Source organism: Gasterosteus aculeatus, chromosome 4 (genome assembly GCF_964276395.1).
Source record: "Gasterosteus aculeatus chromosome 4, fGasAcu3.hap1.1, whole genome shotgun sequence".
Classification (NCBI taxonomy): domain Eukaryota; kingdom Metazoa; phylum Chordata; class Actinopteri; order Perciformes; family Gasterosteidae; genus Gasterosteus; species Gasterosteus aculeatus.
In genome coordinates, this window is record NC_135691.1 from 13781639 (window position 1) to 13795428 (window position 13790).

Below are 13790 nucleotides of genomic sequence, written 5' to 3' on the forward strand. Positions count from 1 at the left end.
CCATGTCTTCCTATATTAGTGTTTGCATCTAATTTAGAAACCTCAAGCTGCTTGAGATTATATATATAATCTCTCAACCTGAAACTGCCTCCCCAAAATCCTAAAGTAGACTTCTTTTTTTTTTTATTCTCTTAAACAATTTAGTATTGACATTGCTGCGCAATTAGAAAATATAGCAACTTGAAAGTTTATTTTCAAATATTTGATCAAGATTGAAAAGGTTGAAATAATTTTTACAAACTATTTAGCTGCAGGAATAATCCAAGAAATTGCGTGGATTTTCTTTTTGTTATGAGTTTATTGTCCTATTCAGACCTCTCGCTTGCAAAAGTCACAGCATCATGGTCCATTTAACAGTATTATCTTAAATGTCACAATACAAATCCTACCCATTATGTTGAGCGCTGCTATGGGGCACAGAATAAAGTTTTTTTTGGGGGGGGGGGGCTGGTTGGTATCTGGAGAAGGGACCTACGAGGTTGTATCCATGGAGAAGAGACTGAAAACTGTTTGTAATTAAGGATCTAAAATGCGCTCTTGCTAATCAAGGCTCTGCAGAAGGAAAGGCAGCTCTACCAGAAACGAGTCAATTCACACTTCAGATTCAACAGATTATTTTTCATCTTTATCAACGTACAAGATCTGACATCGAGTTAGTTCAAAACCGTCTTGATATTGATGTAGGAAGATAAATTATCCAAAACGCGAAGAGACAAGATATTTGACGGCTGTATCCAAGATGTCAAATGGCTATATGGTTAACTATTGAACTAGTGCTAATATGGATATTAAGTTAATTGACAGTATAATCTATCATGTGTGGGTGGGTTCAATGCTTTTGTTTTCATAAATTCAGTAAATTTGATGTTTGAACAAAACTAGCAATTGTAACTCATTACCTTTTGGTTTTTTTAAACTTGTGATGTGCATTTGTCCCTCTTTGACACTGTAGACTAAACTATTAATCAATTAAACAGATTGTTGGGAAAGTATTTAATACTTTAAGAACAACAATGGTTGAGTCTGTTGAATCCTCTTGGACCACTTTCTCCAGTAGGCATAACCTAGTCTTCTGCATAACCACCCGTTCATTGCCCACGTTCGACTGTTAAAACACTAAAACGCTAATGCGGTGAACTTTTACCTCGTTGAGTTGTAAAGTAAGTGATCTGGTCATCATGTCGAGCTGCATTAAGGGGATTGGATCGCACAAACCCAACATACTGATGCATATATCAACGTCGCTACGGGTTAGGTTTGCTTTCAATTTATTCTTTATACCATACTGTAATGAAAGACCAAACCAAGTTGTGAGTATCCACCAGTTGGCAAACATTCTTTAAATTATAACCATTTTATTTAAAAAATATATGTTTTGAGGGGGGAAATGTTTTTTTTTTCATTTTTTTTTTCAGTTTGGCACATCTTATCCACTATACAGATATGAAATTGTACATATTACAATACAAAATAAAAATGGAAAGAGAAAAAGCATTCATTTTGCACAAAGAGGTTGGGTAATAGGGAATTTGTTCACTTTTTTCTTTTTTTTCTTTTTTTTTTTTTCTTTTTTTAGGCAGGTTGGGGACCAGGGCTCGAGGGTGACGAGAGGAAACAAAAACGGTTTACAAAGAGCCAGAGTGCAAAGGGATGCATATTTCTACAAATTGTGATTTTTCAGTCACTTGGCCAAATGATTAACAGAACTTTATAGGAATTCCATATAGATCCCTATTCTTGGTGTTATCAAAAAAGAGGTCTGTTCATAACGTTTGCTGAATGACATTAAGAAATCTGTAACTCAATTGACTTCTGAACATGCAAGACGGATTAGAAGGGCAGTAGTAAAAGCAGTGCTAAGCTGGAAGAAAACAAAATTGGAAACCCAGTGGAGTAGTTTGACTGGAAATCACTACTATCGGAGTACGCAATGTGTTCCGTTGTACTCAAATGTGAAGCGTAGCACTTTATTAGACACTTTCTTAGACATTTGTTGTTGTAGGCGTCTTATGATCATGTGCACAGAGACATTGACCCAATAATTTATTTTTAGAACATTGAAACCAAATTTTCAGACAAAGCCACAAATGGCACCTCCCTGCTACCTCGCGGGAGCATCCGCCTACGAGCGGCGCCTCGCTGCTCCGAGCCGGATGACTCGTTTCCTGCTGCTCTATCAGCATCCAGCTGTCGTAAGCACTGATTTGGTCACATATCCAGATTTGACATGTTCATGAAGGAAAAAAAATCCAAATTTTAATTTCCTGGGAAAAGCAATCAAGAAAGTGCCCTTTTTTTCTTTTTAATTGTACTGGGTCGTGTTCTTGTTCTCCTGCTGGAACATTTGGTGGTTGACGTTGCTGTGTGATCGGTTTGCCTTTCGAGCCCCCGGTGCTTTCAGTCACTACGTATCGTTTCATTCTCAGCCACCTTCGCTAATAATCCAAGACATTGCCCCGTCGTTGCCCCTCTCCATCGTTCCATCAATTCCTCTCCGTCCCTCTTTCACCCTGCCCCCACCACCAAACTGAACACCGAGATGTGCGGAGCTGCAGCAGCAGCTTTGGTCTGATGCTAATGCACATCCTCCCCTTTGCATACCAATGTGTCCTGACCGTGGCTTGCTGTTTGCTTATCACTGGATCTCCATTTGCTCTCAGGCTATTGACCGCAATTTAATTTGACGCTTGTGACTGCGAACCAAGGAACTGTTACATTATGCATTATTCAAAGTAATCCCATTTTGAGTAGAGTAAATGACAACCTGGTATCCCTAAGGAGAAAAATGTCCTAAAGTAAAAGGTTCAATGATGTTTTTATGTAGTGCGATGGATGATTGCACTATGACTATTTGAGTGGCTGAACAAGCTTAATGTTGCTGGACCACTGGTGTGGGTGACAGAACATTAGATTATTTTTGCCTTGCCTTAATTGGTTCAATCTTGAGCCTGTCAATCCTGATTAGCATGTAAGTAGTAAAGAGCCATGGCTACTGGGGAATGGTTTTATTTTAAAAATAAAATGCTCTCCTATCTGGCGTTTGCGCTGGTCATTACCCTTTAACTTGCTACCCTCCCACCTCACACTAGCCTGTCTGTATATAGATCCTAGTATAATAGCAAGTCAGCAGACTGTTCTTTCGAGGTTAAGCTGTTAATATTATTGGCACAGTGTTTGTGGCAGTTGGGGGGGGTGAGTAGAGAATCATCTACAAATCGTTGTAGATGTAAAGGTCACATCAGGATGTCCAGGATGAGGACGAAATCAGTGTATTTAGAATTTATTTGTGGTGGTTGTCCGTCGTGGGAAGGAGGGCCAACAAGCCTCAAAACATGTTTTCGTTTACGAGCAGACCTCTTTAAATAAGCTGTTATGTTTCCAATAAATATAATTGAATATAAATTCTCCATCCTGGCACTCTATTCAATTCATGTGTGTAAATGCAGTAGTTGCATTTACACACATGAATTTTCTCTTTTTGGCTGTTGGGGTGGGCCACCAACATTAATTGTTTTTAGCAGGAAACCCGGAAGCCTTTAATCTGATGGCAGATTATAGGCTTGCCTAGATCTACTAATGCTTGAATTTTGAAAATGTGTTAAAATGTGCTTAGTCTGAATATAATTTCAGGACTCCTTTTTGGCTAACTGTAAAATAAAGACATTCTGGTAATTGGTCCAATTAATTTGCCCCAGTGATTGAGTACATGGTTTACAGTGCTTGTGGTGCAGTTAAAAACATGATTTCAAATACTTTTAAAAGAAATAAGCCATAAATCACATTCCTCCACTTAATGTATTCTGTTAGCAGAGGAACCTTTTATATTTTCTCTGTGCTGCAGAATAATTGAAGATACAATGTGGAGACAAATCTCACAGTTCACAATTTTCTTGTTTTAAAATGATTGCCCCGGCTTGATGTGAACAACCTTTCATTCATAGAAAAATAAATTTGACCTCTACCACCTCCCTAAACTGTCAGGTCAGACCTCTGTCATTGTCTCATTCGTTCGCATTTGTCAAATCTCACTTGTAGAAATTATGCTTTTTACATAAACTGGAAAAACCAAAAAAAAAAAAGCAAACCCTGTATCATCTGAAATGGTCAAATGGCAAACCATATGCTCTAGGAATAAATAAGAGTTCATACTTCACACTCTTTGTAAGGCAGTTGCTGACACTTGCACTGCCCATAGCCGTTTATGATCACGAGCGCCCCCTCCTCGTGGCTGGGCTCGTACTCGTTATAGGGTACCTGGGTCGCTAGATCTGCCATAGGCTGCCGCTGCTGGGTCCTCATCTGTCGGCGGTTCTGAATAGCCGAACAGTGGCGTATCCGGCGCAGGGTGGGAGGGCAGCACTTCCGTGAGATATATACAACGAAAATTATGAAAAAGAATGAAAATAGAAGGGCCATAGTTCCTATGATAACCCTCTGAGTCATTACAGTGTTGTCCATCGCGGAGGAGTCCTCTGTCACAGCTTCCTCTTCCAATGTAGCGGTGGTCGCTTGAGCAGTGCGACGTGTTGTTGTTGTTGTTGTTGTCGTCGTGGTAGTGGTCGTGACTATGGTAAAGCTCCCAAAATCCTCTGCATAGTCCAGCGTGGGGGTCTGCTGCATAATTCCAAACAAGGAGCTTGTGGTTTCTGCAGCGATAGTAGCGTCTGTGGTTGTGCTAGTGGTCTGAACAACCGGCGCTGAGAAATTTTGGCAAAGCTGGAATCCGTACACAGCATCCAGTATCTCCTCCCCTTGGGCATATTCGGGACTGTGGCAGAGAATGGAATGTTCCCACCTTCCCTTAAAGGTGCTTAGCCAAGTGGCAAGAGAGCAAATCCTTTTGGTACATTCCCAATAGTTGCTGGACAGCCCGATGGTTCCCAGTGACTGCCACATATCCATGACTTGGGGGTACAGACTGCTTAGTTTATTGTTATCCAGCAGCAAAATCTTTAAATTTGGCAGCGTTTGAAACACGTCAGATGTCAGGACCCGGATTTCATTCCCTGTGAGGTCCAGCTTCTCTAAAGTGGTCCAGGTCCACTCCATGCCACACGTCAAGTTGCTGATTTTATTCCACTGCAGATAGAGAAACTGGAGGGCAACAAGGCGAGGGAAGTGGGCCAAGTTGATCTTGGTCAGCTGATTGTGCTCCAAGTGGAGCTCTTTAAGCTTAATGAGCCCAGCAAATCCATTCCGGGCCAGGCTGCGCAGGCGGTTGCTGCTCAGGCCCAAATACTCCAGGCTGCGGCAGTCCCAGAACGCGCGAACAGGTGTGGTGCGGAGCAAATTGGAGCGGAGGTGGAGTATCTGGAGCTTTCTCAGTCCGTGAAACAGTTCTGGTTCCAATGCGGTCATCTGATTGAAGGACAGGTCAAGTATCTGGAGGTTGATGAGGTGGATGAAGGATGTGTTGGGCAACTTGGTGATGCGGTTGGAGCTCAGGTTGAGGTCCTTCAGCTTGTAGAGCCCTTGAAAGGCGTCCTCTTGCACTGCTGTAATCTGGTTGTGGTCTAGATGGAGCCAGGTGAGCTGGCTGAAGCCGTAGAACTGATCGGGGCTGAGCTCGGTGATGGTGTTGTGACGTAGTGACAACCCCAGGGCCCCCTTGTCTACAGCATCCGGGGGCGCCTGAAGCCCCTGGGTGTCGCAGTAGAACTGCAGGTCTTCACAGCGGCATTTTTGCGGGCAGGTCGTGCACGATGCAGGAGGCAGCAGGCACACTAGGAGCATGCTGATCACACTCAGACACAGAGCCGCTGGTGCAGGTCCCACCAATGGCCACCTTGAATGGAAACCTGGGTGGGTTCAAAGATAACAGAATGAACTGTGGGGCGGGAAAGCTTATCTCTGCAGAGCACTTATTACTAATTCATGGTGACTATTGTGCTTTTTCTACTGTGCTCTTTCTCTACTGTGCACAGCGCAATATAGATTTTTTTTTTTTTTTTTTTGTTGACAACTTTCATGGTTGCTCCTAAGCATGATTTATTTGGACTCCGCTTTAAATGAAGATGTTAGTTTAGCATTTATTGATCGGTTGCATACGTGAGCTGGACTTTGTTTTGACATCCTTGCTATTTATATACACGTTATTTTGTTGACACTTTGCGATTAGTCACCAATACATAGATTCCTGCTGCTTTGTCATCTATTGCGCATATTTTTGCCCCTGTTTTGTCAGCTAGAATGTGCAGATGTCCTTTTTGAATTCCTAGATTTTTTTTATTTCTAAAAATCACTTGAGTACTGCGTTACAATTTAATGTTATATTGCTATATTCCCAACTAGTGTGTCGTGAAGAAGAAAATGGGGCAGTTGCGGTAAAGAGATGAGGCTGAAGAGCTTTTAGTCCTTAGCCTCCCTCTTACTTGAATTCCCTATTCATGTCCAGACGACGGTATAAAGGGACTAACTTACCCATTCTTTTGTGCACATCGGAGGCTGCATTCAACTGTCCTTTTCCGCAGACTCTTGGAGCAACCAGATGGAAGAAAAATCCAAAGGAAAAAAAACCCTTTGAGTAAGCACAAAAGGAATCAGCCTCTTTGGAAAAAAAGCAATTCTGAGCCCACACAATTGAAACAAAATATGAAATTCCATGTCCCGAGATGATATTATTCCGGCGACTCCTTCCGAAAATCCAAGCTCAGAGAAAGGGTTGAATCTTTTCCTTCATCCTCGGGAACCTTGAATAAATATTTATATAATTCTTTCTCTTTTTTTCAAGTTGATCAGTTGCGTCCAGAGCGACTCCGGTGAACATAACCCCCCTCCCTCCGCCCCACTCCTTGCTCCTCTTTTTTTTCCTTTTCTTTTTTTTACCCTTTTGTTTCCCTTCCACCGCAATGATGTCAGCTCAGATGGTTAATTGACGATCAAGCATCTCCCTCTCATGTCCGCGCTCTCCCGACCCTAACTTGTTGATGGCAGCCAGAGATCCTGCTCCCTGTGCCGGCTCCGTCTCGGCATAGCCTCTGCAGAGCTGTGAGCGGAGCCCTCGTCTGCTAGCTGAGACGCAGGGAGGGAGGGAAAAAAAAAAGCAGAGCAGGGAGTCGGGGATGTTATTCTGTGCTTTTCTGTTGCAGCCACTCACTGCTACAGAGTGGTGGCAGCCTGGCGTCGATCATCACTACTGTTTCTCTCTCTCTCTCTCGCAAACACCCTCTCACTCTCTTGCTCAGTCGCTTGCTCTCTACCTCATTCGCACTGGCCGTGCACCTGTCGTCCTCCACCCTTCTCTCGCATCCCCACTTCCTTCTCACTGGCTCGTCACCATCAGAATATTGATATCTTGAACGTGTTGCGGCAGCTTGCTGTTGAAATTAAACACCGCTGTAAATCTCCGCTTCGCCTCCAGTATGCGCTTTGTATGAATGCGTGCCAGAGACTCTCATGAAATGTGTGAAATACGCAAAAAACTCACTGTAGTTGGTAACTTGTGGCTCCAGACAACATAAACATGACTACGACCACGGGGAGTAAAGACATGCTGCGTTCCCTCAACTCTGTACGGGTATTCATTATGCTATTGCCATTAGACCAATTGCAACGCTAACAGAATTGTCATAATTTACATATCCTGAGCACCGTGCTTGCAGGTGACCTATGGCCAGCTGCTCTGTAGCTAAATCAAGCTAGCTTTTAACATGCAATAGACAATGTTTATAGTTTAGTTAAAAGGCGTTGAGAGTGCTTGACAGAATTACGTATCTGAAAATGCTAACTTTTCCTCATTTATTGTAAGTGGAAATGGGTGTGAGGGTAACTTCAATGACCTGGATGAGACGCAGCCAAAGACGAGATGCAAGAGACTGCGAGGCACTGACGTCTTTAGCGTGGTACTTAAACACCCGTTTCCACTCAAGCATCTTTTCATTGAAACACATCCACAGGTCGCTTAAGCCCTCCGCCCGTCCATGTTTTATACATTTCATTTCATAATCTCAGTTCTTCCGACAGTGCCTTTCCAAGTCCCTTGACCAGCACGTTGCTGTCATTGTCATTTCTTGTAGCTTGCATAAGTCAACGCGCTGAATGGGCATAGAAGGCACTGACCTCTGATCATTTGCCACTTTGTTTGCATTTAATTCTCCCACAACCCAGTGATTCTGTAGGAAAGGGATGTTAAATGCTAAATCTGTCCTAAAGGACATGGATTAAGACCCACTTGAGGAACATAAAAGCTGCTGCAGACAAACTGATTCCATAATAAGCACCTGAAGTGCTTTAGAACCCTCTAGCATGGAAATGAAATGTAGGCTTGGCGTGAATAAAACAGGAATAAGGGACTAGGGGCAGAGCGGACTAAACCCCCGACCACAGCACTGCATCCAAGCAGCACAAAATCGCAGGGGATTAGTAGAAGCTGCCGGCCCCCAACTACATGCACAACCCCCTGATGGGCAAAGAGCAGTGGGGGAAGGGGCAGGTCAATGGTGGTGTGTCGCAGTTGATCTTAGCATTTTATTTTTTTTATATATTTAATTTAAACTTTTGGATTTTCCATGCTTCGCTGGAGCAGTTTGCAGTGTGGGACTGAGCATGTCTCGGCTCTCAGCAGGGGGGGCAGTAGTTGGTCCTTTGACTGCTGCATAACGTTAAACTGTGTGACCGCTGCCAACAGTGTTAAGAAAGACGATCCTGTGGGGAAGCAATTAGAGATGTAGTTTCAGAGTTGCTTTACATTATTAGTGCTTGTGATTAGCCGTGATGCTGCTTTTTACTTAAAAACAAAGAAAGGACTAGTAGTCTTTCTACTAGATGTTGACAGACTAATTGTTTTGGCTGATTAAATCTGGCAGCTTATGTTTTACAAACCTTTTTTCAGAGGAACTGGGCTCCATTAGCGGCCACCACTCGTGATCCAGGGAAATGCTGTTTTATATTGACGCTCCATACACATAACGAGGGCCACATATTTTAAAAATATCTGTGCGGATATGAATATCTCAGATAATGATCTTAACCACTGTTGGACAAACCAAACAAATGGAAGAACCTCTATGTTCAACAATTGTTACTGATGTTGGCCCATTAATTACATTAAGAACGTGTCAGTGATATTGAGCTATACAAATATCTTCCTGGCAACGGTGGATTAATTTGAGAGAACACCAGGACGAACCAGGAATAAGAATGAATTGGAATAAAGGAAGCCCGTATCTATCTCATTAATAAACTAGAGCCTGCATCACAGGTTGGCTGTTGGCTCCCTGTAATGAATCGTGCAGTGTTCTCTTCAATTTTCATGTAGAGGTCTGTGTTGACAGCAAGGCTTGAACAGTATTTGGCTTTCTTTGATCCCTCCAGGAATACAAATTCCAATTTAAATGCAGTTTACAAAAACAGCAATTAAATGGGTGTGGTGTCCATGAATTATAGCACTGATATAGATGCAAATCGGCTCTTTTTATAACCCAAAGCAGCTGTGCCTTTTGTGTTTGCGTGTTGTAATGCGATCGCTCAGGAAAATACATCCCGGAGTTTCAACATAGGGCGCCTGGGCCCTTTTGACAGCTGACTTGGCGCAACGGTTTACGATGACTAAAAGGATCACAAATGGATCAGGATTGGTATCTGCAAAACACTAGCTGCACTGTAATCTGGAGGTCCATTTTGAGCTCTTGCTGGAACTTGTTACTAATGAAATGTATACAACTTCCCTTTGCCTCACAGCAAACTGTTGCCCTTTGCAATTGCAAGAACCTACAAAATTGCTCAGATTGCAGAAGAAGGAAATGCACACAACTTGAAACATTCTTTAAACAGTTTTATGTTCTCACAATTCCATGATCATTAAAGTATTTGCTTCTCACTAACCGCTCTCATTGTTTGTTTCAGGCTGGGAGGAAGGATCGGAGCGACGCTCTGAACACCGCCATTGACCGGATGACCAAGAAGACCAGAGACCTTCGCAGACAGGTTTTTATTTTTTTCATCTTAATCGCGCTGTCATGTGGCTCACTGAATCATTATTTTAAAAAACAAAAAGCAAATGACATTTCTTCGTTGCCAACAACCTGCCACCCACTTGTTTCCTTGGCGACGTGATCTACTGTTGCTTTAGCATTGGGCAACAAATGCTGACAGCACAACACAGAGGTTACCCGACAATATATATTGCCGTGGCAAAGACGGCACTCTGTGAACAAGTGGTCAAACAATCACTCATCTTTGGAAAATATTCAGCCAACGGCAATCAGAAGTCATTTGCTCATTGTTATTTATGGCCGCGTACAGCGGTTGCGTTGCTTTACTTGTTTGTGTCTATGAATTTATTTTTGAATTTATGGTGATGGGGATATATTATTCTAACTGTGCCTTGTTTCCTTTTTTTAAATGTCTTCCTTCACAGCTGCGTAAAGCTGTCATGGACCACGTCTCCGACTCTTTCCTGGAGACCAATGTGCCCCTCTTGGTCCTGATCGAAGCTGCAAAGAATGGCAACGAGAAGGAAGTCAAGGAATACGCACAGGTGTTCCGTGAGCACGCCAACAAGCTCATCGAGGTAATTTAACTTCGGCGTCTCTGTTCGGTCTCTAGGTTTGTTCCCCTGTGAGCCAACTTAAGAATCACAGCGTCGCAGTAAGTAGCAATCTGGGATCTTTCCACCATAATGAAAACAAAAATGCTATTTTACATTGAAGTTATTTTAGCTGGTTGGGTTTCTTTGTCACACTCCCACCCAAACACATTTAGTAAATAGAAGGTGAGGCGGATTCTAATCTGATGCTAAATTGAGCAGACCAACCAAACATTGCTGTGTTGTCACAACAACAGATCAATTTTTTTAAGTACAACCAAAGGACTGAAACAACAACTCAAGGATAAGTGCTACCTCTGGGAAAAGGATGTCCTTGCCTCAACATATTGATGTACTCTTCATTATTGGACAACTCCAAGTGTTCCTCATACTTACAAAGAGAAATATCTTAAAAGGAGGCAGAATGCATCCTGCTTCTTGCTGCTCTCTGTGGTTGGTTTCATGTCTTAACAGAAGTGCTCATTGCGGGACGACAGATTTTTTTGGGGGGCGGCAGCAGCAAAGTGTTGGACTTTGATGGGCAACAAGCTGACAGAAACCTGAGCGATACTCAGTAGGGGTGTTTCCCTCCATTTCTCAAATGTCCGTGTCACAGCGTGATACGCTGACATTTGAAAGTGACTTCTTCGCATGGGCAGATGGCCATGAGAGTAGCTGGATCGGTTGGCAAGTATCTACATTCACTGGGGAAACCGCTGAAGCATCAGAGGCAAAAGGGAACCACTCTGGGGAGGGGACCCTGAAGGCTGCAGTGTCAGAAGTGGCATTAAAGGACAACATTTGTGGACTTTCCTAATGCTGAAGCACTGTAGCTTTAATCTGCTCAGAACACTCGGATGGGATACACAAAGGACTATGAATGGTTTCGCATGTTTTAGTCCTCTACACACCACATTTGGGTGTGATTAAGTTGGATGGTGTCAATCTAAGTAGCATAGATAAAGTCCTTAAATGTGTGTTTCAGCTGTCAAATAGAACAAGCACACTGCCCCCAATAAACTGATTGGATGTCAACAATGAAACTGAAGAAAAGAACCCTTCCGTTATAATAATGGATGATATTGATAATTTTTACTCTTTCCATGTCATGTGGAACTAAACTGTTAAGTCTAAATCTTACTAAGATTTGTTAGTAATATGGATCTGTAAAAGTAAACATTTTTTAATTCTCTACTCCCAAATCCGGAATAAGACCCCACGAAGTCATGTTTAAAAAATAGAAGACATAGTTACTGATACTAATGTATGGTAAGTGACTGAGTTGTTCTTGCAGTAGTAAATTAAGGCAAAGGGTCGTAGCTTAAATGTAGTGATTATTATCATTAGAAAATTGAGAATTGCACTGGCTTAGAAATCTAAATCTCAAGGTAATACAGTAATACTAATCACTTGGATCATATTGTTAATATTTAAATATGCAGAACGTACATCCTATAATGTTACAGCCACAAATTGCAAAAAAAAGGTTGGTTGTAAATTGCAAAGAATACAGTCAAATGTTGTTTTACTGCTCTAGAGTGAACCAACATTAATGCAGTAATGGATGAGCCGCAGGAAGTTTTGCAGTCGTTGCCGCTCACTGAAATAATCTCATTTCCCTTCCAATGTGTCATGTGAAGTGGGTGTTTTGGGACGGGGTTACGATGTCATAGCAAAAGTGACAATGTTTGGTTTTTAACACCTAAGGAGTTCATATCATGAATGTGATATGTCGGGAACAGCAAGTGCCACAAATCTGTTTGTATGACATCACGAGTTGTTTATTTGAAGCCTGCCTTAAGGCAAATGGTCCATATTGATCCACATTCATTAGTTGTCCCCTTTTTAAGCAGGTCCTTTACTCAATCACACTAAAGCATTTGAAAAATTTGCATGTAATTAATCTGTTATGTAATTAATTAAAGATTGTCTGACCTGACACTGTACACCTTTTGCTAATTGCAGTCGGACCAAAAATATTCCACATTGCATTGATAATCTGTTGACTTTGCTATTATCTCCATCAGGAGAAGCGTGCGCGCGTGTGGCTGTGGCTAATCTTCTGCTGCATCAAACGGAATAATGTTTGCTTGCTGCAATGGTTGTGAGAGCAGCGCACGGTGGTTAAAACCAGTTTTGAAAGCCAAGTCATGTTTAAAAACGGACGAGGATTCAGCTGATCCTAATGAATATTTCACTAATGCAGGGGGTATAAGACTTGAATGGTGAATCATTTATATAATTGAATAACTACATGTTAAAGCGTATTATTAGGGCCTTGCTATCTATGCATTGAATAGAGGCTCCCTTTTTATTTATTTTTTTGCCAGATTGAAGTCTTTTGTTCAACTACTTCGCTCCCCTGCATTCGTTGCTGATCGTCTTTTGAGTTAAAGTGAGGAGTATTTTGCGGCGGCGTTGTGTCCAGACACAGGTTTCGCATACTGTGGGTGTTTTTCATTCAATCACACTGCTGCCGTGGTCGTGGCAGACCGACCCGGGGGACGTCTTCACTCTGCTGAGTGAACCTCTCTAGGTCGTGATGTTATTAGTCTCTGTTCAGATGTTAGGAAACTACGTCAAGCAGTGTCCTCCTGCTGATTTTTTGCAATTGTTGAGTGTTTTATTGTTTTCGTCCGATGTTACTTTTTAACCGAAATCTTTCGAGTGGGGGGGGATTGACACAGCTTAGTGTTGTTTCCCTGCTGCTCAGCAGAATGTGGAGATTTAAGCGCACAGTCTGCAGAGGAAGAATGAAGCCCAGAACGACAGCTGGATAAATACAAAAGTGGATATTTAGGATCTGTAATGTCGTCTTGGAGCTTGGCCTAAGGATGGTAGGGACCAGATATGGGGTTAGTTTACATTGTTTAGACGCGGTTGTTTCCCCCGAGTGTGAATTCTTTAGTGATTATGGGCTTTGGAGTAAGGAGCCACTAAGTTAGAGATTTTCAACATGACAAACCGGGATGCAGGGATGCCACCACTGAGGTGTGACCAATGATCCCAATGAAATGGTGTAATCAGCAGTGGAGATGGCCTGAATAGCAATGTTTTTCCACCGTGCCTAAAGCCTTTTGTTTAATGCATAGAAAGTAGAATCAAATAATGAAATGGGTTAACGTTTGTTTGTTTCATTTGATGACAAATGCTGTTAGGGTAAGCTGAATCTGTTTCTTAAACCTGACTTGACTTTTAGCAAGCTTCCAAACGTCTCTCATAGTGAGCTTCTAAAAAAGGAATACTGCTAAAAATGTTTACCTCC

At 42.2% G+C, this 13790-nt stretch overlaps 2 protein-coding genes across 4 annotated transcripts in view; one reads left to right on the top strand and one right to left on the bottom strand.

Annotated features, from left to right (window-relative positions):
- ctnna1 (catenin (cadherin-associated protein), alpha 1) overlaps positions 1 to 13790 on the top strand; it is a 65452-nt gene that overhangs the window by 22228 nt on the left and 29434 nt on the right. For all 3 annotated transcript variants that reach the window (XM_040173813.2, XM_040173812.2, XM_040173811.2), the window contains exons 8-9: positions 9844 to 9924; positions 10358 to 10510. In XM_040173813.2, coding sequence (XP_040029747.1) covers positions 9844 to 9924; positions 10358 to 10510 — 234 coding nt within the window. The remainder of the gene's footprint in view (positions 1 to 9843; positions 9925 to 10357; positions 10511 to 13790) is intronic.
- On the bottom strand, positions 1314 to 7109 carry lrrtm2 (leucine rich repeat transmembrane neuronal 2). Its single transcript, XM_040173849.2, has 2 exons — positions 6421 to 7109; positions 1314 to 5798 (listed from the first exon to the last, which is right to left on the bottom strand). Exons 1-2 carry the CDS (start codon positions 6422 to 6424, stop codon positions 4144 to 4146), a joined length of 1659 nt encoding a protein of 552 aa, XP_040029783.2. The 5' UTR covers positions 6425 to 7109; the 3' UTR covers positions 1314 to 4143.